The sequence below is a fragment of the Ursus maritimus genome, unplaced genomic scaffold (genome assembly GCF_017311325.1).
Source record: "Ursus maritimus isolate PB19 unplaced genomic scaffold, ASM1731132v1 scaffold_36, whole genome shotgun sequence".
Taxonomy (NCBI): Eukaryota; Metazoa; Chordata; class Mammalia; order Carnivora; family Ursidae; genus Ursus; species Ursus maritimus.
This window is the reverse complement of record NW_024426230.1, coordinates 12,854,868-12,880,189: the sequence shown is the minus strand read 5'-3', so window position 1 is coordinate 12,880,189 and position 25,322 is coordinate 12,854,868. Positions and strand designations below refer to the sequence as shown.

Sequence of the window (25,322 nt, the reverse complement as noted above, 5' to 3'; positions counted from 1 at the left end):
GTAGTTGTTTCGTATTTTGTGAGGGGAGAATAATAGTAATAGGGTGGAGATGTTTATGCAAAGCTGTCAACGTAGCCTGTCCTGTAGTGATGCTTTAATGTGTCAGTAGTTGTTATTACACATTTTATGAGAATTTAAATGATAATATATGCAAAGATCCTAACACAGAATCTGGTACATTGGTAGGCAGTCAACCAACGATAACTATTTCAAGATGCAAGTTGATCTTTAAATGCTGAAGGTTACCTAAAGACCTTTATCCTGAGATAGCACCCCAATTAATATTGAGCAGTGACAGCTGACTCCGGCTATGGGCATGTAGACAGCTTACAGAGTGTGGTTGGTTTGCTCCCTCGGTCCACGTTAGGCAGTGCTCAGCTGCCAGTACAATCCATTCAGCCGGAATTCTTTATCAAGGCTTAAGGGCGGGCAGCCTGGTTACAATGCCTGCTGACAAGGTCTTTAAGCTCAGATGCAGGTCTACCATCATAAACAGAAGAAGCTGGATCTCCGTTTGCTGTAAATAGCTAGCAGGTAGCAGCAGAAGTTAGAGATTGACACAAAAAACATTTGAAGCCACTTGGGAAAGAATTCCATTACAATCAAGATATGCTTCCTCTGGAATAGTTGTACAAAATCAACATGTATTTTTTCTGAAGGGAGGGGAATTGGGAGAGAGAGCATCTTAAGCAGACTCCATGCCTAGCACTGAGCCCAACACGGGGCTCCATCTCACGACCCTGAGATCATGACCAGAAGCTGAAATCAAGAGTCAGACGCTTAACTGACGGAGCCACCCAGGCACCCCAAACGTGTATTCTTGATCAAGCCCCTTCATCGCTTCAAGTGCATGGAGTTGTGAACGAAGCTCGTTCTCAGCCTTTTCAGTTAATTATAGCTACCAGTTGTGATGGAACACGAAATGGATGGGCTGCAGGCAGAACGGCCACGTGGCTTGCCGACACCTTTAAGAAAAGCAGAGCAGCTTCCCTAGGGGCTTATTCTGCAGCTAGATAACTCTTGTTGTCCCCACCAGCAGGCACCTGTCTGCTATTCAGCCCTTGTACCCTCGTGTCTTAGACACGAACCACTACAGAGTCCTGCACAGGAATTGTGGGTTTTCCTATTTCCCCAGCCGGGGGAGGCGAGTCACCACGGGCCTCTAAAGACGAACATCTCCCAAGAAGTTGCTGCAGCTGAGAGAAGCTTGGCAGTGGAGGACAGCCTAGGGCAGCCAGTCAATACTCATCTCAATAATCCACTTAACAAGGGGCATCTGGGAGGCTCGGTCGGTTAAGTGTCCGATTCTTGGCTCAGGTCGTGATCTCGGGTCCTGGGATTGAGCCCGGAGCTGGGCTCTGGGCTCAGCAGGGAGTCTGCTTCAGGATTGTCTCTCTCCCTCTACCCCTCTACCCGCACTCTCTCTCTCTCTCTGAAATAAATAAATAAATCTCTTTTTATAATAATTATTATATTATGTTAGTCACCATACAGTACATCCCCGGTTTCCGATGTAAAGTTCGATGATTCATTAGTTGCGTATAACACCCAGTGCACCATGCAATACGTGCCCTCCTTACTACCCATCACCGGTCTATCCCATTCCCCCACCCCCCTCCCCTCTGAAGCCCTCAGTTTGTTTCCCAAAGTAAATAAATAAATCTTTAAAAAAATATTACACTTAACGTCTTGTAGGCAATGATAGGGTGGTAAAGATGAAGCATGCGGACTGCCCCAGTCTGAGGGTACACAGCGGAAAGTCTAGAAGGAGGTTGTGGGAAGCAGGCAGATATCCCCCTCGGTACTGTGGGGGGGGCATCACTGGCAAAGGACCAGAATGGGGCCCTCTGAAGAACGGGTTCCTGAACGGGGGCCCCTCCGGCTGGGGTGCAGGACTGGCTGAGAGGAGAGGCTGTGTCTGTGATATTCTTGGAGCCCCAAGCAATTCCCATGAGGATTTCCAGGAATGGCAGGTGACTTGCTGGCTCCTACTGCCTGCATTCTCCCCTCTGTGGTCTAGGCTCGATTCTCTAGCCAGTCAGAAGTATGTTACCCATAACATATGCCTTCCCACTCAGTTTAGCCATGAACTCTTCGAAAAATACAAAGAAACTGTGGTTCCTTTGGTTCCTGGTACTTCCCTCATCTCCTTCCAGCTTCTGTGTAAAGTATTTCAATAGGTGTGCTTGTCTCGCCTCCACTTTTTAAATTACCACCATATCAGTCAAAGACTATAATCCCTGCCACACTTCCTCCAATTCCAATACCAGAATCTTGGCCAGCATCTTAAAATTCACAGTGAATAAAGAGAACCGGTCTCTAATTTAAATATGCTTGACCTTCTGTGGGGAGCAAAGTAATCACAGCTTTGTCATGCTCTGGTTTGGTTCAGTGGGTGTAAAAACATGTTCAAATAAAATCGGGATAGACCCAAATATCCCCCCGTCCTTCAAACTAAACCCGAGCAAAGTGTTGTTCTGGTTTGTAGTCTCCTTGGCTTAGGACTAGGCTTGCCCAAGGATTTTTCTACTGGAGATGGTTTGCATATCCAGTCTTGCCAAAAGTGTGACTTTATAGCTTGTTGTCCTTGTAGGACCTTTCTCCCCTCGAACTGGGTGCATTGTTTTTTAATCTATATATTTATAAGACCTAGAAGTCCCCTATCACTTGTGCTAAGCCAAGTGGTTACTTGGCTGGCATGCTCTCTGCAAGCCTAGAAAATGTGAATTTCTCCCCAGGAGCAAAATCTTGGATGAATTGCTTCCCGGTTTTTCTCTCCAGTTTGAAATCTACTTCAAAGTTATTATTTGGCTAACGGGTTATGTTTTCCTTCCCTTGAGGTCTATAGGATTTGCCTCTGATGTGTGGATGGGGGACAGGTTTTCCTTCTACTCATTTTTATCTACATTACATATGAACGTAATCATTCTCACCCCCAAATATGAAACTAAGGCTTAAGTGAATTGCAAAAGCCTGTTTCCTCTCTACTTAGTCTTTAAAGATGTTCAACCCAAGAAAGGAATAATTAGTCTTCTGCCTTTATATGATTGTAATTTTAAGGTTCAATGAACAGATAGCAAATGTGTCCTTGATGGTAGAATCTTTAAAGATAGGGATTTTTTTTAAAAATTAGGGGAATGGGATAGACCGGTGATGGGTAGTAAGGGGGGCGCGTCTTGCATGGTGCACTGGGTGTTATACGCAAGTAACGAATCATGGAATTTTACATCAAAAACCAGGGATGTACTGTATGGTGACTAACATAATATAATAAAAAATTATTATTAAAAAAATAACAACAACAACAAAAAATTAGTTCAGGGTTTGATTCTGCTTTTGGATAAACACCACTAAATATAATTCTATACACTTTCTTCTGGGAGCTTAGTAATCTAATCGAGATCAGATCATACAGGAGATCACAAAGCTTAGTGATTATTTTCTCCATAGGCAATCGACGAATGTTTAAACTTAGTTATAGTATGTAGAGTCAACATAAAGTAAATAGAAGCACTGCATTTTGCGATTATCTCTTTCAAGAAAGAAGGAGGTTGAGTCAGAGAGCAAGCGTGTGGCTCTGTTTACAGATAGTGTGAGAAGCCAGCTTCAAGGGCATGTCAGCATTCATGATGATGTCCTGAGTTAAGTTCAAATTTTTCCTGCATTACCATGTGAAATACTGCCTGGAAACTGTTCAGTACCTAAATTATTTCTTTCCAGTCTATGATTCTTGTGGGCAGAAAAGTGAATTATGTATATGAATCCATTCCTATAGTTATCTTTCAACAATACCTAAGGCAGCAGCCAAGTTGTCTCTCTATTATCATTTACAGAAAATAGACTTCAGTCTTCCATTCAGCTGTGCCAGGAGTTTTGCTTTCAGAACTGAGACTTTGAAGTAATGATAATAGCTACCATTTACAGAACATCTACTATATGCCAGATACTGTGTAAGATGCCTTACATGTTTTTTCCTTTATTTGATTTTTTTCCAATTTATATAATTTTGCAAATTATAAAAGTATTACATTGCCCCCACACACACACACCAATCAAGTAATACAAAACTATATAAAGAAAAAGCAGTTGATGATTTCCACCAGCACTTCCCCGTGATCCCAGTGCTTTGGTAACTGCTCGTGCCTCCTTCCCCTTTTCCCAGTGCCCGCACATTCTTGGTATTTCAAATTCCCCCGCTACCTCTGTAAGGGAGGTGGCTTTCTCTCGGCTTCGTTGATAGGGAAAATAAAGCCTTATGAAGTTAGTAGCTCTTAGGAACTGAATGTTAACATAGAGTTCTCTTTCTAGGCACTGCGCTGCTTTTATTGGGATAAAGATATGTGGGTGATCATGAAACTTAAGGGAAAGTCAGAAGTGTTTCTGGAACCAGGAAAAAGCAAAGGCTCTTTCCATGGTGCCAGTTTTTTCCGAGCGGTCACCACAGCATGGTCTCCTTCCCCCCTGCTCGGCTGGTGGGGGCGTCAGCGTCTCATCACCTGGAAGGCCCCGTGTTCCTCCAGGGACGGTGACCAGGCGGCAGCTTGGTGTCAAAGGAGCTTTATGGCACAGTATCTGGGAAAGTTTGTTTATGGCAAATTACTATCCACTCACGGATTGTTTAGAAAATAGACCCGTTCATCAAACATAACTCTAGATAGAGTGTAATTGTATTTGGCATATCTTTTTGTCCGTGATCTTGCCCTATTAAAGTAAGCTATAATGATGAATTAGTGAAATATCTCGGCGAAAGCAACGTGTAGTGTGGGATTTTGAGCCCAATACCTCTTCTTTCACTTACATTTTGTTCTCAAATAAAAGGAAGGGATTTTTTTCTTTTTTCTTTTTTTTTTTTTTTCCAATTTATGAAAATGCTTCAAGACTCTATTTGAGTAACGAAACACATAAGTGATCTTCTATCTCCTGAGGAACCAGGGTATTTTCCTGCCTGAATGCAGCAACTGGATCTCCTCTTTTTTAACAAAGCAGTATTTTTCTGAAGGCCCAGATATGGACACTCACTCCATTGTGCAAAGGTCTCATCCGGTTTGCTTTCCAGCCATGTGACGAAATTCAAAGCAACACCCTATTCCATTGGCTCTAAAACACAACAGAATTCACCTTGCCCTGGGAAGCAAGTAAAGGAACGCCTGTGGAGCACGCTGCCTTTTGACATGGTGTGCCTAGAGCTCTTCTCTGGCTTCAGGGATGGAGGAAATTCATGCACACACACCCCATGTCTCTACCTATTGATAGCTATTTACCCAGAGAACAATGCTTGCTGCCTGCACCTCAGTCCGTGATCTCACAAGCTAATCAGAGCCAGCTACGGTCAGTAGTTGGATGGAAGAAGTCCAGACAAAATAGCTCAGGCTGCCATAACTCATCTCCGTGATTTGTTGGTAATCCTGGACTCTCCGTGAGTAAGGAATCAGTGCCCTGGAGTGGTGCAAAAAATCTTCCCTTTAATTAAACCTCTTAAGGACTTTTAAAACAGAAATTGGATTCCATAGTTCATGACCATTGCGGAATATTCTCACGGGTGGATCTAAAAATTATCAGCCTATCTCCCCGAATAAAAATCAAAGCAAAAGTATTTAAATTTCTAGCATATGAGCAAAGTCCTGCACGAGACATTTAGCACAGCACATGGTGCCTGGTAGGCACACAACAGGTACTCGTTGAAGAAACGAATGCACGAAAGGACAGAGAGTTCCCAGAATTAGCAGTCGCCAATAGCTAACATGAAACCTAAAGACTTTGAGTTACGTCAAATGGAAATACTCTGGCGGGTACCAGTGAACTGAGGATTTCAATAAGCCAGTGTGGAGAGCAGTGTGATATCACAGTATTAACTACATGCCAATCCACTTATTCTCTCCTGCTTGCATTCTGGCGCAGTCGACGAAGAGTACATCTAGGAAAGTTATAATGCAACTTGGCCCACAAGTGGTAACTGAATATGAAAATTGCAGTGAGTCTAAATGTTGGAAGGAAACCAAACCGGTGGGTGACCTGCTGGGTTGGATAGTATTGGAGTCATTTGGCTGATGATGCCAATCAGTCACCATTTTTGTTTTGAAATGAAAGCCCAGTAATCAAATAAGTTTAGTAAAATTCCTTGTGTTTACAGAGATCTAGTCAAAATGACTCTATATTTTCCTATTTAAGCATCCCAGTGGAAGTCATGTTTTGCCTTTCTAATTAAATATTTGCTTACATGTGTGTGACACAATGTTGCCAAATGAAGCAAAAAGCACACTTCTACTCTTTACGGGGAATTAGAGAAGAACTCGGGCTTTGCTGTCTCGCCAGGCCCCAAGAAAAATATATTTGGGTTAGGATGTAGCTGTTACCTGTATCAGTTGGATTATCAAACTCTGGAACTCTTACCACATATGCAGAACGAGAATGAGTCCGCAGAATGAGAACCACACTGGATTAGGGGCAGAGTTCTCATGAAGCTGTTTAGCAGCATTTCTACTTTAGGCCCGCTACTTAACAGTCCTTGGCTTTCTCACCTGCGAAATAAGGAAAATATACCAGCTGCCCGCCTTACAAGATTGAGAAAAGCAATCAGGTATGTTAGGACGGCAAAACCATGCAGAGTATAAAAGTATGGATTTGGAGTGGGAGAGACCTTAGTTTGCGATCTGGCACCACCCTTGTGATCTTGAGCAAGTACCACGACCTTAGTTTCCCCATCTGTCAAATGGGAATAATGATAATACCTATCTCGCACCCTTGTTGAGAGGATAAATCACGTGATATATGTAAAGTACCAGACATCCTTGATAATGGCTAACATTGATGAGCACTTACTGTGTTCCAGGCACCTGGTAACACACAAGAATGGGCTGTCCAGGCTGTAAGCTGTGTGAGGTGGAGGCCCAGCTGGTGACTTTCATTCTCAACCTTTGCTCCCATGTGGACCACAGACTTACCCAGTGGAGAATGCTTACCAAGGTTGTTAACTCTGAGGGGTAGGGAAGAGGCCATTTTACAGGATCTACTGCTGTAGAGAAGAAAGCCCCTGGGGTGAGGAAGACCCCTGGGGGAGCTCTGTAGCCCAGAGGCTGGATTTGATTAGGCCTCAGAGGAGGCAGACCTTTTTGTCTTGCATGATGCATTTCTGGTGGACACAAGGGTCCAGGGCTCTGGGAAAAGGAAGGGACAGCCAGAAGGAATGAAAAGGAAGAGGCTAGCTATGCATGCCCTTCGTCTCCCTCAAATCAGCTTCCGCCCTGTTTACTGCCATTGCCTTCAGCTAACAATTACCTGCTCTTTTCTTATTTGAACTATTTTTATTATTATAAGCACTGTTGCCATTATTATTAACAGCTAATATGTACTGAATGCTTACAGAGAACAAAAATCCATTGACTTAGTTACCATCACAGCAATCCTATGAGGAAGATTCTCTTATTCTCTTATTATTCTTATTTACAGATGAGTTAAGTGAGGATAAATCAGAGTGGATAAAATCCTTTCCCAAGCTAGCAGGTGGGATTGCTGAGACTCAAACCTGGGGCTGTCTGGCTCCAACCCGCTATCTCTTTTTTCTTTTTCTTCGTATGTCTTTTCTTTCTTTTTTTCTTTTCTTTTTTTTTTTTTTTTTTTTTTTTTTTTTTTTTTTTTTTTTTTTTTTTTTAGTGTTCAGTGATTCCTTAGTTGCATATGACACCCAGTGCTCATCACAAAACATGCCCTCCTTAATACCCATCACCCAGTTACCCATCCTCCCACCCCCCTCACTTCCGTAACCCTTAGTTTGTTTCCCGGAGTCCAGAGTCTCTCATGGTTTGTCTCCCTCTCTGATTTCTTCCCATTCAGTTTTCCCTCCCTTCCCCTGTGGTCCTTTGCGCTTTTCCTTATGTTCCACATATAAAGAAGATATAGTCCATATATACAATGGAATATTACTCAGCCATCAGAAGGGATGAATACCTACCATTTACACTGACATGGATGGAACTGGAGAGGATTATGCTAAGTGAAATAAGTCAAGCAGAGAAAGACAACCCACTATTTCTAACTACTGTGCTACTCTTTGATTTTACTTAATGACTCACAACTAGAGTTCAAGCTCAACCAGGCACTTAAGTTCAAAATCTGCCCTCTGGCTGTCTTTCTCAGAGCAGGAGAGCAGAACCTAGGCAGTTTGCTTGCACTTTCAGAGTCTTTCCAACAGAAATGAACTTCTGCTCAACTTGTCCTCAAGTCTATTTTGAAAACCAAAATAAATAATTTGTGTCGATAGTCAATGTGCCAGAACACAAACAAAAATTCCCATTGTGTAGAGCTGAGAGTGAACTTTAACCTCCTGAGAATTTTTGGTTTTCCTATATGAAATGTTTTTTAATATTTTAAGATACCTTCTCATGTGGTTTTTTTCCTGTTACAAAAAAGGGTTTCCTTAAGCTTAATACAATGTATTGTAATTTATCTTCTTAAGTGAAAAGATGAAGTTAAGTATAGTATTGTAGTTAAGAGTTTTTAAAACATTTATCAGCGAAAACTATAGGATTTACTATATAAACAAGTTCATTTAAATGTATCATGTTAATTACATAGCTGTAAATACAAGTTGGATAAAAAGCCATGGTTGGATTTGTTCTACTCTGTTCTGCTGGTACAACCGCAGTTGCACATGATAAGAAAACAAATTTAGTCAGAAAGTACATCAGACTTCAGACCACTGCAGCAAGCTGCTCCGGCGGGACATCAAACAAAGGTCACATCAGTGCCGGCCTCGTGGGAAACAAAAAGTTAAATACTGACCGTTTTCCCCTATTTCCTGTTCCGTCAAAATTTAACAAGGAGAGGTATCCTTTGTATTGTACCTCCAAAAAGGAAGCGATCTTTCAACTTTTTGTTAAAGCCCACGTGAATCGTTGTTCTTGTATCGTAGTGAATTACAAACCTCAGGGCAAACTACCATGAGCTCTGTAGCGTGTTCCGAAAGTATCGATAGGCTGGAGAGCAGTCAGGGTACTTCAAGTTTGGGTAATCATCGGGGGGCCGGAAAGAAGTAAATCGAAGGTAACCCACGACTCCCAGTGCCACTGACTTATCATTTACCACAACAAGTGGTACACACACTGATTGCGCACCCTCCTGAGGAAGTGTACAAACAACTGCTATTTATCCACGATCGATTTCTTTCTTTTTTTTTTTCCACACTCGATTTCTTTTTTTTTTTAGCTTATTTTTTTTCTTTTTTTTTATTTATTTTTTTTTAATGATTTTTTATTATATTATGTTATTCACCATACAGTACATCCCCGGTTTCCGATGTCCACACTCGATTTCTAACCTAGCGCCCGTTTAAACTATTGAGGCAGTGGAATCAAGACTACTTGTAACATTCACTTCAGAAAAACATAATTAGGAAAGTAAATATGCTGGATTCAGGAACCAAATGTAAATTCCTTTTGGATTATGCAGTTATGGATTACCAGTTTACCTGTATGGCTAATCCCCTCCATTACTTTGGGTAATCCAGAATTGGATACAGCTATTTACATGTAGGTAGTGATGATAGGTATTACATGACATTAGTTTCACTAATTCCACCAAAGATGTGGGGGTTTTTGCCAGCAGTCTTCCCTTGTAGGCCTGTATGCATGCAATTTTGTTTACTTTTGGGGCTTCCTAATTTTAAAAGCATGGATCTAGGCATGATTATTCATGTTGGGGGAAGAAAGTCCCTAATAATTCTGGCTTGAAGGGAGGCTAAAACGGTAATTTACTCTATTTCACGGTCTCAAAGATGATCTCTCTGGCTTTGCTCCTGTCTCCTGCAGCAACCATCCACAATGAGTTATGCAAGACACATCATTAAGAAGGAAGGCTTGGGACTCCAGGGCCTCAACAAAGGATTTACAGCAACTTTGGGACGTCACGGGGTTTTCAACATGGTTTATTTTGGCTTCTACCACAATGTCAAAAACATTATTCCTGTCAATAAGGTAACTATTTAATAGATTAAAATCCTGGAGGGAAAATCTCATCAGTGATGACAGCTGTATCTGTAGAGTGCTCATCAGGTGCTAGTCACTGCTCTGAACACTTGCATCTAATCTGATCCCCACATTAGCCTTATTCATGGGGTGTCCTTATCCCTATTTAGGAATTGGAAACTGAGGCTTAGAAGAATCAAGTACACTGTTAAGTAGTTCAGAGCAAAGTAGAGATTTGAACCCAAATCTGACACCAAAATTCATCTCCTTGAAATATGCACCATGACACCTGAATGCTTCCCATTTATCACTAAGCTTCTAGAATCTGTGTTATCACTTACTTTTTTTCATCTCAGAAGCATAACTTTCCCAAGAAAGTTGAAATCTTCATGTTCTAAATAAATTTTGAGCTCTGGGGGGAAATCATCAGCCTAAAATTTAAATTTTACCTAGATATTAATTTTTAAATTCACCTAAGTTAACTAGGGTAAGCAGTAAACCAACTCTTCAAGGATCATTCACTTTTCAGGCAAAGTAGTAATAATTATAAATATATTTTTAATGGTAACTTACCAGTGCTAGCAGCCTCTCAACTTCTACAAGATAAAGGTAGCAGATGATGTGCTTTAAGCCCAGCATCTTCTCATCTGTAACAGCACACTTTTCCCCCACCATTATATTGCTTGCTTGGATTGAAGATTGTGATCCTGGAAGCACCCACTGGGGACACATTTTGCACATGCAGACATTTCCCACAGGGGTTCAGTTTTTTATTTTGCTTAGTACGAAACTCTTGACAGACTTTTATAAACCATAAAAAGATTTCTAATATGGCTACCACCAGACTCTTCAGTAAAGTTGATTATACCTACTTTTGCCCAGTGATCCCCTATATTCAGGGTTAGGATTTACCTTAAGTAGCAGCTGAAGCCAAGGGATGTTCCACAGTAACCATCTGTTGATTTGGCCTCATTCACTAGCCAAAATTGTTAACCACATTTTACTGTACTTGGAAATCTGTTATTGAGTAGAAGCTTATGTTTGCCCTGAAATCTGTGATTGACCACAGTGTATGGACACCCTTCTCCCACTGACTGACAGTTTGATTCCAGTGGTCCTCAGAGCCCTCCTTCCATCAAGAAATCACAGAAATCGAATGCAATAGACACTTTGGGCAGAGTGACATGAGAGAGTTCGACTCTTAATGAATGGAGATTCTTTTTAGCAGGAATGGGCTAAACAATTTGTGGTACCCGGGACAAAATGAAAATGTAGGACCCTTGTTCAAAAATTATTAAGAATTTCAAGACCAAATAGTAAGGCAATAACCCGAGCTCTTCTAAGTGGAGGCCCTGGGTAACTGCATAAGTCACAAAGTTGCATGAAGTTGACCCTGTTTTTTAGACTCTGAAATGAGTGCTCCATACAGCATGGGAGAAGAGGCCCTGCCTCTATCTCTCCAGCTATCCAGTCTTGAGACAATTAGAAATCACACACAATGAAATAAATTATATAAATTATTATATATTTTATAACATATATTTGGGCATATATTTTAATTCCTATAGTATTATAAAATGAATTTGGTTCTATTTAAGGAAGAAGTCACAAAGATCTACATATGGTCATATGTTAATAATGCTTTAAAAAATATCCACAAGTGTAAACTTCATTTTACAATTAATCAATGCACTTAAGTCATTAAGTGTTATGCATTGTATAAACACAGAAGTGTAACTATTCATTTATTTTTTTAAATACATCGTGATATCCTGAAACTATGGAAAGCACTCATTGATCTTACCAGTTGCCAGGAGTCAGATCATACCGGCTCTTATAGGCCACTCTTTATCTGAAAAGCACTAGGAAGCCAACAAAAGATTTTAAGCAGAGGAATTACCTGATCAGTCTGGCTGCCAAGTGGAGAATGCATGGAGGGGAGGTGGTGAGGGAAGGGAAGGGTGTAACATGGAAATGATTTCAAAGCGCGATGCTAGGACTTCAGACTCTGTTGTTCATGGTGGAGACGAGAAGTGGACAGATTGGAGAAATCTTGAGAAGGCATAATGTACAGGGTGTGGTAATGGAACACATATAGGCGTGTTGAGAAAAGGGGTGGTGGATAGAGATGCTGCCTAGGTTCCTGGCCTGAGCAACTGGAAGGCTGATGGTGCCATTTGCTGAGAAAGAAAACCATTGAAAGAGAAACAAGTTTATGGGAGAATATTATGGGCTCAGCCTGGGAGCTGAATTTAACTGCACTTGGAACTAAAATGCAGATGAGTCGGAGATTGGATGTGGGTGCTGGAGCTTTAGAGGAGAGATCTGAGTTGGAGATACACACTTAGAAGTCATCACAAATCCGGGCGCCTGGGTGGCTCAGTCGGTTAAGCGTCGACCTTTGGCTCAGGTCATGATTTCAGGGTTCTGGGATCAAGCCCTACGTTGGGCTCCCTGCTCAGAGGGGAGCCTGCTTGTCCCTCTCCCTCCGCCTCTCCTCCCTGCTCTTTCACTCGCTCTCTCGTTCTGTCTTTCAAATGAATAAATAAAATCTAAAAAAAAAAGTCATCATAGACCTGGGTGAGTGTCCCCTTACTGGGTAGAAGGTCTTGAGCCAATCACTTCACTGCTCTGAGCTTCGGCTTCTTTTATTGTATATTGAAAAGCTACCCAACAACATTATTTCGAGGATGAAAAGAACGAATACGTGAAGTTGTTGGTGAAGTTTAGGGTGCCACGGAAGTGTTAGGTGTGCTGGTGCTGATGACAGCGATGAGGGGAGGAGTGGGGTGGGGAGGCGGGTGGTGGAAACAGCAAGCACACAGAACAGCAGGAAGAATTTTTCCCCAGGACTGTTCCTTTTGCACTTAAATGAACACTGTGTTTTTTCTTGCCTAGAACAAAGTCATTGATTTTATGTGTTCTGTAATCTAAGCCTGATTCAAAACTGGGAAACCAGTATTCTTTAAATTTAAACCATAATAAATCAATCCTTTGTGAAGGGGAAGGTATGATAATCATTAAAACATGTTGAAGAACGTCATCAAGTTGTTAACCATGAGGAGGAGGTGGTGTTCCTTGAAGGCTTTATTCCATCTTCGCTGTGGGCTGTCTCTAGCCATACACTGTGGATGACTTGCTTACAGGATTATTGTTTCAGCTCCCTCACCCAGCAATTGGTCATTCTGTTGTTCCGAGGGAATTGGAGATCTTCTCAGTCCTGACTGGCATGAAATAATTTTAGATTTTTTCCTTTAATGTATTTTTTTTAAATCCATAAATGGTCTTGCAATGTTTTCCATTTTCAAAGTATTTTATTTTAAAAGAAACTTCATAATGATTATCTCTGGGGAGTGGAAATGGGGAGTCGTGTTTGTGTGTATGTGTGTGTGTGTGTTTGTGTGTGTGTGTGTGAGAGAGAGAGAGAGAGAGAGAGAGAGAGAAAGAGAGCAAGCAGCAGTGAAGGGAAAGTCCTTTTTCTTTATACCATTCTGAGCTGTTGGAAGCTTCTGCAATAAGCATGTATTAATTTTATAATAGGAAATAAATCAGTGAAAAGTTTAATAGAGTCTCATAAAATAGAATACCTAGTTAACTTTTTCACATTTTATATAATTCTGAGGCTGTCCATAGAGGCAAAATAAGAGCTTTAAGCGGTAAGCCTGGAGAGCTCAGGTCAGACATCCACCCCTGACGTCTTTAACTCTTCAGACTTGTGATCTCCGTTAGATATATTTTTCAAGCGATCACAGAGCTATCCTGACCTTCTGTGCCATGTCATACTATTAAAACCATTTTTGTAGACTGCACAATTTTGCCCGATCCCTGTCACGATAACTGTCATTTTCAGATAAGAAAACCAAATGAGAAGTTACGGCCTAGCGCTGAAAGTTACTGAAATAATTTATCTGAGGTTATACAGCGTGGGGTGGGGGGGCAAACCAGAGACCAGAACTCCTTCCAGTATACCATGCAATGCTTTAACTCTACATCTTACTTTGTGTTTTGTCGCACATAAATGACCGCTTAAAAATGATTGCTGAAATTCAAATACGTGAACTAGCTAGAATATCCAGATAATATAACCGGCTTCGTCTTCTGTCTCCTTCAGCCCTGTGACCTCGTCCTCCCTTTCCATATCCTTAGTCTATAATCTGTAGAAACAAAGAATGAGAAGTCATGGCCCTGGAAGAAGCAGGCATTAGCCGTTTGAAAATGGCGCCCTGGGTTAGATTCTTGCAGATTAATTTTTAGGCTCCGGCCGCTCCTGTGGCGAGTAAGTGGCTACAATAGAGCAAAGACTGCTTTGGATATTAACTGACCGTGGAATCCAGGTAATGGAGGCATTCATTTACATCTTGCAGTAAATGGAATGGAATGTCAGCATAAAGAATTATCCCTTCTCCCCAGAAAGAGGCATCACTTCTCAAAGTAAAGCCCACTGGAAGCAGGTATTGATTAACTTAAATGCTGACATCTTTTTCAAATATCCATGGGAGTAAGCTTTCATTGCAAAAATCATTTCTTTCATTCCCGTTACAAGGTGGGGCTGTTCGAAGCCTATTATTTGTGATGCTGACACAGAAATGAGAATCATAAGATTCAAATGTTACATTTCTTTAATAACCTTGTCCTCTAGTTCCATATTTACTGCTTTTCAAATGTTTCCATAAGTAAAATAATAACAATAATAGCAGAAATCACTGTCTGCAGCTCAGGGCTGTCAACAGTGCTGGGCTGTGCTTTCAGTTTGCATCCTAATTAAGCATGTTTGCAAGTTATGTTGCCAAAAACAATAGACCTTTTGTGTTGAATTTTGCCATGATATAAATTACATGTGTGGGCTAGAAATATTCTAGGAGAGAACAATTTTTCATATGTTCAATTTTTCTTACTTAATAAACCATTTAGACCTGTCCCTATGGTCATTTTACTATAGACAGCATTAAGTCAAACATATTTTATTTTCTCCTAAGGTAATATTTATAAAAGTTTGCCTTTTAGAAATGCAAATGTTTTTCTTTTTCTTTTGATTTTTAATATTTTCTTCGTTTTGTAAATTCTGCAGAAAGTCGGAGGGCGGTGCCAGACGCACTTCAGTTTATCAGAAGAAATGTGGAAATGTGTTCGTTTCATGATTTAAAGCTGTATCCTTCCCTAAGGTGTGCACTAAGCTGAATGAAAAATGCACCTTTGGGTTCAAATGGAGAACTTAGACAGAGCTGTTTGTATTTTGGAAAGAAGAATCTCAGTAGAATTAGATCATAGTCGGATTTAATTTATGGCCATTTATTTTTCTGATTCTCTCTTACTCGATCATTAGTCTTACCAATCATCCGGTAATGGGAAGGGCAAGAGCATTAAAGTTTCATTAAGAACAACTCTCCTTTCTGGGAACCACTGGGGTAAAACTACAAGTATATATTATCTATAAAATTCCAGGATATGTGACAAGATTCTGTGGTAAAAAGCAGTATCTTTCATTGGCAGTTTTCACAGACTCCCTTGGGCATGTGTGCTGGGGAGAAGGAAGGCATGGGGGGGGGCAGAGGGAAGGGGGCAAGGATGCAGACACTTTCTTAAATAAACTTTAAGCCGAAAGTTTCCAGTCGGGCACCACCCAAGTGGATGGAAGTGTGGTACCAGTAGCTTCAGATTCTCAGTTGGTTCTTTCTGTTCATTCATTCCCAAAGCCTTCATGGCACATCTACGATGTCCGGGGCTCCGTCTCACTGAGTCTCAGCATTGTCCTGCCTTACCAGGGTTTAGGTCAGTGAGAGGAGACACACAATAAGCAAGTCATCACACGGGACACTGGGCTGTGACAGTCACGATGAGTGCCATGAAAAGACAACTACCAAACTGCGGGAATTGATAAACCGGGATCGTAGTCTAGACCGATGGCAGGGCAAGGACATAGGAATGGCCTTCCTTCAAAAACGATGTTGAGGCTGAGGCTCGAGGTTGAAGATTAGCTAGGCCAAGAGGAAGAGGATAGCCGAGACCAGACAGATCTTTAGTCAGAGAGGAGAGGATGAGTGACTGCCCTGAAGCAAACGGAGGCCCAGGGCCCCGGGAAGAAAACAAAGAATGAGGATAGCTGGTGTATGGTGAGCCAGAGGGGAGAGGAGGTGGTGGAGGCTGCATTCTGACTAACTGGGCCAGAATGTTCGAGGCATGTTATAAGTCACTTGACTCCTCTTAAATGCTGTAACTGAGGGGGGGATGTCAAGTAAACATATTACATAAGGAGGACTGGATGGGCATGGGAAAGTTTCATTTATTGAAGCAGTCCAGAAGTAGAATCTCATGAAACAAACTTGGGTCGAGGACTTCTTGATCATATGCCTACCTCCATATCAAAGCATCTCAGTGTGTCCTTGTCCTAACTTCCCAACTTTTAGAATTTTGTTTTGGAAACCTGGTTTGTTAGTTTTCTTTGGGGTCAGTGCCTTTACTGAGGCAAGGAATAAACAGAGCACACCAAAACAGAAAAATCTGACTGCGTTCCCAAGGAAATATATTAATATATTCCTGCATTCTGTATGATAATACTCAGTGATACAACGGACTCTTTGAAGGTACTACCTACCCATGTAAATATTTATAGAGAGATGTTTAAGGAGAGGGTGTGTGTGTGTGTGTGTGTGTGTGTGTATGTATACATATATATGAAATAATCAAGTGATAACTGTTATGCTTAAACCCTAACCCATTTTGACATTGTATGTGTTTTATAATTTGAACTAAGTGGGTTAGATGTTTAAAATTATTTTACATTTCACAATGCTTTAAAGAACAGCTAGCTCAGGGGGGAAAGGAATTTTCATGGCTATTTTCTGAATGGCTACATTTAGATGCTGAGCTTTTAACAAGACTTTGATTTCATTCCAAAGCCCAGAGCCCTGCAAGGATAGGATCTTGGGAATACTCTACATTCCTTAAAGAATGCTTATCAATTAAACCATCTCATTTTAGTTAGTGACCTTCTGTGGAGTGAGGAGCTAGCATTTCCCCAAATTATCTCACACAAAGAGAAAACAAACACTGTAATAGATTCTTCTGATAGCTGTGAAGTGGAAACAACTGTATTTTTTAATTAAGCTTCAATAGCAGGTATTTTCATTGGAGGACAAAACAGCATGATACCATGACATCAGGGCAAAAAAAGCTCTTGTCAAAGTTTGTGAACAAAACAACAAAAGAGAGCCAACATTAGAGGAAATGCAAGATACAGACTGTGAGCTGACTCTGCTTCTCGTTGACTTGGACCCACAGAAACTAACAATATCGAAAATGCAAATTTCTTCTTAAAAAAATAAAAGGCAGTTTACACTCAGTCAAGCTGCCTCCTTGTTCAGTTGCCAGGAGGCAACTATGATTTCAACCCACCACATCATTTTCATGACGACCATTGCCAGCTGTGGGGAAGGCAGCGATGAGCTGCTGTTATTTGCCTTCCAGCTGCTACCAGGTGCTCGAGCAGCGTGTACGTACCGCCTCTGTAATTTGCTCCTGAGACCTTAGTTCTCTGCGTAGTGTATCCTTTTAAAGGAGAGATAAAACATTTATTAAACCCCGATCATGTGTCAGGCCTGTTACACATACAGCATGAATATGACACAGCACCGTCCTCTCCTTTGAGAGGCTTTGAAGAACTCTTCCCAAAGAACGTCAGAGTTTGGTGCTGGTCTCCACTAGATCCTGCAGACGACTGAGCCCAGGCCATCTGACACTAGAGTCCCTACTTGTCACTGTTGTACTCCACTTCTTGAAATATATGGACAGGTGAGCCTTTGAGTCTTTCCTTCCTCAGAATTTACCCGCAGTTCCTCAACTCCTCTTCAAATGACATGGTTTCCTGTCCTCTGTATGGTCTGTCTGTCCCACTATAGATGCATCAGATTTGTCAATGTCAGTGTCAAAACCAGACCTAATACTGCAGTTGTCAGGCGGTCAACTCAGAGTACAGTAGCCTCAACCCTTCCTGTGATCTGGATACGTGCCTTTCTTAATGCAGCCGAAGACTGTACAGAGATGAATTCTTGGGGGATTTGTCAGGGTGGAAAGAGAATGGGTGTTGCTTTTACATCAAGATGTTGGTGTGTATAAAACTCTGTGGTCAATTAAAATCCCTGGATTACATGAACTGCAGTCAGTCAGGCCTCCCTCATCTTGAACTTGTGCAGTGTATTCACTCTGCTTAAATGTAATCCTGTGGGTTCATTTCAGTGCTAGAGCTTAGGACGATACACGTTCATGTTGCGGGCCTCATCTGTCATTCTAGCTTCCCCTCCCAGCCCGTGTCATCTGCAGATCCGAGGGCAGGCCTTCCCCATCTTCACCCAAGTTCATCCAGCCCGTCTTCCGGCTGTCTTGGGGACGCATCTTTCACAGATGCAGACCTCCAGCTGTACTTTCACTCAGCCTCCTTTCAGTTCTTATTAATTCAGTGTCTTATTAGTCAGGATAACATGGGAGACTTTTTCAAGTAACTTTCTAAAATCAAAGCGTGCCGGGTGCTTTAAAAGGAAATGAAACTTTCAAAAGGGTTGCCTCTCACATGTCTCATGTGGGACGACATCACGAACTTCGTGTTTCTATCACCTCGTGCCTGGCAGCCTTGAGGCAGTCAGCTATTGATGGCGGTGTGCTACGAAAGGGAATAAAAGGAGTTAAAGTATAGAATGTGTGCTGTTAGCGCAGACTGACCGTTTGTAAGATTATGGGAATAACTGTGATGGAGCCCATTAAAATTGGTTTTGACCACATGTTTATTATATATAATCTAATAACAGAGTAATAGATTTATTAAACTGTTCAGTCCCTTTTGAGTCATCCTGTATGGTCGTGACGCTCTCACCATCAAACAGTTTATTAGCCTACTTGGGGGAAGAGGAAGCAGAATAAAAGAGTTCTGTCAAGAAGTAATTTGTGATACCCTGAAAATCATGTGACTGTTTGTAGGCCCGCCATATTGTCTTTGTCTTACCCAAAGCAATTTATAACAATCTCTTTCAGTCACTTCTGAACAATTTTAGTTCTTCAAATGGTAAACTTATTTTAGCAATTTTTGACAAGCAACAATAAATCCAATCTAGCATCAACCAAGGCCAATCCTGAATGGAGAACATTCCTCTCCCTGTATTTACTGAAGACTGTCTGAGGCAGCCAGGGTATACTGACGTCAAGTTAGGTTAAAACTAGGGGCGCCTGGGTGGCTCAGTCGTTAAGCGTCAGCCTTCAGCTCAGGGCGTGATCCCGGCGTTCCAGGATCGAGCCCTGCATCCGCTCCCTGCTCCACTGGGAGCCTGCTTCTTCCTCTCCCACTCCCCCTGCTTGTGTTCCCTCTCTCGCTGGCTGTCTCTCTCTCTCTCAAATAAATAAATAAAATCTTTAAAAAAAAAAAAAAGGTTAAAACTAGTCAGAAAGGATCTCAGATGCAGTGTGATACCAGGAGAAATTAAAAGGTACGTGAATTGCAACGAGCAAATGAAATTTAATTGGGCTGACAAGGTAGGAAGATTCTGTAACTAGACTTTAATGTGAACATTCGTGCTGAGCTCCTTGAAGTGAAAAGCCCATTGCTACACTCTGCTCAACCTTGCTTTGTGGGGAGCAAGCTTCCTGGCCAGTCTCCCTCACCACTCCTTGTCCTTACTACTAGCAAATCTTCCTTCCCCCATCTTCCTTACCCCCTCTTTCTGGCCTGTCTCTGTGTGGAATGTCTTCTTAAGGATGCCAGACCCTAATCACAAAGGCCTGTGAGATGGGCAAAGGTTCTCTGTTTATCAAGCTAGCAGCCAGCTGGCCAGTCACTAAGCAAGGCATCAAAGCCCATGCCAGGGAAGGTAAAAGGAGAGGCATATGCGTCTTCTGATCAAGACATTTTGCCTCTCTGCATATTAACTTCTTATGTGCCATTGCCTTAAATTACTGGTTCTGTCTTTAGCTGTGGATATAATGTTTGCATTAGGTGTTTAAATTAGTTACAAATATGTAGTATGTTGATTGTTAACTATTTTGAGTCAGATGATCTCATTTCTGATGACTTGGTACCTTTTGTTGAATTTTTAATGGTTGTGGAACATCATGGCCACCAGTGTTTTGGGATCACTTATTGGTGTTTCTCGTGAAGCCGTGGAGAGCCTATAAATAATATGTCCTGTCAGGGAACCTCATTGATCTTCCTAAAGAGGCACTGGTAAACACATCTCTGCAGCTCTGCACTCACACGAGATCACAGTGTGATGGAAACAGCCAGAATTCTAGTAAGAGACCTGGTATTAATTCCAAATTCTGGTTCTTACTAGTTAGCCATGTCTCTTTGGCAATTTCTACCTTTGCTCTGTCTCTGTTTTCTCATTTGTGAGATGAAAATGTTAACATCAGCCTTAAAAATGTTTGCAGGGGAATTAAATAATTTTTTAAAACTATGAATATTGGCTTTTGTATGGCTATCACAAAATAAGGTCAATGCATATAACATACATTAACATTTCAGGCTATTTAGCTCCAGTTTAAAGTACCATATTTTATAAGAAAAATTGGAAAATATTTGGAGGAAAAGAGTAAAACTCATCTGTAGGTGGGGAAATAATACATCCTACTTATAAATAAATATTTTAAAGGAACCGTGTTTTTAAGCATGAGGAAGAAAAGTTAGTTCAATAACGGTTTTTAAATCATGATGAATTACGTCAAGAATGGTGACAGTTGATTGCCCTTGCAATTGAGCAAAAAATTGGAGTGAAATAGTTTAGGCTTATGCGTGAGGAATGTGGGTTAGGAACACAGGAAGTTTCCTGATTGATGACAGTTGGAACAAATTATGGAAGTAAGTTGGAAATTTTTAATAACAAGATAGGTTTTTCATCAACATTAATATCCATTTACACAATTAAGGTGTGATCCATCCTAAATATTTTACTTAGGCTAAGTGACATATTTTTCCCTCACGTTTTTTTCATTTTTATTTTATTATGGTAAAAACACTTAACATAAGATCTACCCTCAGCAAATTTTGAAGTGCACAATACATTATCGTTGACTATAGTTAGTGTTGTGAAGCAGATCTCTAAAGCTTATTCATCTTGCTTAACTGAAACCTGATTAGTAACTCCCCATTTCCCTGTCCCCCAAGCCCCTGGCAACCACCATTCCACTCTTCGATTCTGTGAATTTGACTATTTTAGGTACCTCGCATAAGTGGAATCATGAAGTATTTGTCTCTCTATGACTGGCTCCTCTCACTAAACATAGCATCCTCAACTTTCATCCATGTTGTCACATACTGCGAAGTGTCCTTCTTTTTAAAGGCAAATAGTATTTCATGGTACGCATATGCCACATTTGCTTTATCTGTTCTTCTGTCAATGACTTCTAGGTTGTTTCCCTGTCCTGGTTATTGTGAATAGTGCTGCCATGAACATACCGGTGCTAATATCTCTTTGACATCCTGCTTTCAATTCCATTGGATAAAGATTCAAAAGTGGGATTGCTAGGTCATATCATAGTTCTGTTTTTAATTCTGGAAGAACTTTATACTGTTTTCCATGAAGGCTACACCATTTCGAACCCCCACCAGCAGTACATGAGGATTCCAATTTCTCCCCATCCCTGCCAACACTTGCTGTCTTTTACTTTTTTTTTTTTTAAGATTTTATTTATTTATTTGACAGAGACAGAGACAGCCAGTGAGAGAGGGAACACAAGCAGGGGGAGTGGGAGAGGAAGAAGCAGGCTCCCAGCAGAGGAGCCTGATGTGGGGCTCGATCCCAGGACTCCAGGATCACACCCTGAGCCGAAGGCAGACACTTCAGGACTGAGCCACCCAGGCGCCCCTGTCTTTTACTTTTAGATACTAGCCATCTGACAGATATGAAGTGACGTCTCATTGTGTTTTGATCTACATCTCCCCGATAACTAGTGACGCTGGGCATTTCTTCATATATCTGCTGGCCATTTGTGTGTCTTCTTTGGAAGAATGTCTATTCAAGTCCTTTGCCCATTCTTTTTTTATTTTATTTTATTTTATTTTATTTTATTTTTGAGAGAGTATGTGTGTGCAGGGGGGTGGGGGAGGTACACAGGAGAAGGAGAGAGAGAGTCTTTTTTTTTTTTATAATGATTTTTTATTATATTATGTTAGTCACCATACAGTACATCCCCAGTTTTCGATGTAAGGCTCGATGATTCATTAGTTGTGTATAACACCCAGTGCATCATGCAATATGTGCCCTCCTTACTACCCATCACCGACCTATCCCATTCCCCCACCCCCCTCCCCTCTGTAGCCCTCAGTTTGTTTCTCATAGTCCATAGTCGAGAGAGAGAGTCTTAAGCAGGTTCCATGCCCAGCACAGAACCTGACTCAGGGCTCGATCCCACAACCCTGAGATCATGACCCGAGCCAAAATCAAGAGTCAGATGCTTAACCAACCGAGCCACCCAGGTGCCCCTGGGTTAATAGTCTTCTTGGTATTGAGTTGTAGGAGTTCCTTGTATATTTCATATATGAACCCCTATCAAATACATGGTTTGCAAATATTTTCCCCTATTCCATAGGTTGCCTTTTTACTCTTTTGTTTCCTTTGCTGTTCGGAAGCTTTTTAGTTTGACATAATCCTACTTGTCTATTTTTGGTTTTGTTGCCTGTGCTTCTGGTATCAAATCATTGCTAACACCAGTGTCATGAAGCTTTTCTCATATGTTTTCTTCTAGGAGTTTTATGGTTTCAGGTCTCATATTGAAGTCTTTAATCCATTTTGAATTCATTTTTGTGTATGGTATAATATATAGGTTCAATTTCATTCCTCTGCATGTGAATTTTCAGTTTTTCCAGCACCATTTGTCAAGGACTATTCTTTCCTGATTGTGTATTCTTGGCACCCTTGTTGAATATTAGTCAGCCATAAGTGCTTGGATTTATTTCTGGGCTCACTGTTATGTCGCACTGGTCTATGTCTGTCTTTATGCCTACCCCATACTGTTTTGATTACTGTAACTTTGTGATACACTTTGAAATCAGGAAGTGTGATGCTTCCAGCTTTATTCTTCTTTCTCAGGATGGATTTGGCTATTTGTAGTCTTTTGTGATTTCATATGAATTGTAGAATTTTTTTCTATTTCTATGAAAAATGCCATTGGATTTTTATAGGGATTGCATTGAATCTTTGATTCAATCTTTGATTGTTATGGAAATGTTAACAATACTAAGTCCTCCAATTCATGAACATGGGATGTCTGCATTTGTTTGTGTCTTCTTTAATGTTTTCCACTGATGTTTTATAGTTTTCAGTATATAAGTCTTTCACCTCCTTAGTTGAGTTTATTCCTAAGTATCTTATTCCTTTTAGTGCTATTTTAATTGGAATTAGTTTCCTAGTTTCTTTTATAGACAGTTGGTTGTTAATGTATAGAAACATGAGAGATTTCTGTATGTTGATTTTGTATCCTGCAACTTTATTAAACTCATTTATTAGTTCTAAATGTTTTTTATGGAATCTTTAGGTCTTTCTACATGTAAGTCCATGTTGTCGGTAACAGGGACAATTTTACTTCTTCTGATTTGGATGTCTTTTTTTCATTGTCTTGCCTAGCTGCTCTGACTAGGACTTCAGTACTATGGTGAAGAGAAGTGACGAGAGCAGGCATCCTTGCCTTGTTACTGATCTTTGAGGAAAAGCTTTTGGTTTTTCATCAGTAAGTGTGATGTTAACTGTGGACTTTTCATATATGGGCTTTATTATGTTGAGGGACTTTCCCTCTGTTCCTAGTTTGTTGAAGGTACTGATCATGACAGCATGTTGAATTTTGTCAAATGCATTCTGTGTATCTAATGAGATCGTGTGATTTTATCTTCATTCTGTTGTGGTGTATCACATTAATTGATTTTTGTATGTTAAAAAGTCTTTACATCCCAGAAATAAATCCCACTTCATCATGGTGTGTGATCCTTTTAATGTGCTGTTGAATTCAATTTGCTGGTTTTTTATTGAGGATTTTTTACATCTGTATCAGGAATCTTGGCCTATAGTGTTTTGTATTTTGTTTTTTGGGGGGTTTTTTGTTTGTTTTTCCTGGTGGTGTCTTTGACTTTTGTATCAGGGTTATGCTAACCTCATAAAATGAGTTGGAAGTGTTCTTTCCTCTTTAATTTTTTGGAAGAGTTTGAGAAGCATTGGTATCAATTCTTCTTTATATATTTGGGAGCAGCAATGTGAAACCATCTGGCCCTGGGCTTTCCTCTGTTGTGAGGTTCATGATTGCTGATTAAATCTCCATACTAGTTATAGTCTGTTCAGACTTTGTTTCTTCATGATTTAAGCTTGATAGGTTGTATGTTTCTAGGAATTTATCCACTTTTTCTAGGTTGTTGACATATAATTGTTCTTAGTAGTCTCATCCTTCTTAGTTCTGTGATGTTATAATGTCTCCTCTTTCATTCCTGTTGGATTGGAGTCCTCTCTTTTTATCTTTATTAGTCTTGCTAAGGGTTTGTCATTTTTATCTTTTCAAAAAAATGAACTCGATGTCATTTTTTAACTTTTTCTGGTCTCTATTTATCCCTGCTTTAATCTTTATTATTACCTTCCTTCTGCTAATTTTGGACTGAGTTTTTCTTTTTTCTAGCTCCTCAAGCTGTGAAATTAGGTTGTTTATTTGAGATCTTTTTTAATGTAGGTGTTATCACTATGAAATTACCTCTGAATACTTCTTTTACTGCATCCCATAGGTTTTGTATTTTCATTTCATATATATTGTCTTTTCATTTATATTTGTCTGAAGGTATTTTCTAATTTCCCTTTTGACCAATTGGTTTTCATTTCTTTTATTTATTTTTTTAAGATTTTATTTATTTGAGAGAGAGAGCACAAGCAGGGGAAGAGTCAGAGGGAGAAGACGAAGCAGACTCACTGCTGAGCAGAGAGCCCAATGACTGGGCTTGATCCCAGGACTCTGAGATCAGACCTGAGTTGAAGGCAGATGTTTAATCAACTGAGCCACCCAGGTGCCCCTCGGTTGGTTGTTTAATAGCATGTGGTTTCCTCAGGGAGGAGCGGGCAGCTGCCATTTGTGTCTGCTCCCTCTTTGCTGATCAACGAGAGGGCTATGACACCTCAGTTGCCCCCCCCCCCCAGGTAGCTAGATTGCACTGAACCTGTCAGAACTCCAAGACTGGCAAGAGAGATGCACTTTTTTGGGCCTCCCCAAAGAAGTTGGGGTGTTGGACACATAGATCAGGAAGTAACTAAGTTTTTAAGAGGCAGAGAAGCTAGGTACTATCTCATAGGACTTTGATAGTGAAAGCCCAGGAGTAACTTCCTTCTCCCTGCCGCATGTTTCCCTCGCACTTTGTTC

At 40.8% G+C, this 25,322-nt stretch overlaps 1 protein-coding gene across 2 annotated transcripts in view; it reads left to right on the top strand.

Annotated features, from left to right (window-relative positions):
• SLC25A21 (solute carrier family 25 member 21) overlaps positions 1–25,322 on the top strand; it is a 471,897-nt gene that overhangs the window by 433,773 nt on the left and 12,802 nt on the right. For both annotated transcript variants that reach the window (XR_005832048.1, XM_040620848.1), the window contains exon 7: positions 9,804–9,968. Coding sequence is in view for 1 of the 2 variants with exons in the window: in XM_040620848.1 (XP_040476782.1) it covers positions 9,804–9,968 (165 nt within the window). In the remaining variant the exon portion in view is untranslated. The remainder of the gene's footprint in view (positions 1–9,803; positions 9,969–25,322) is intronic.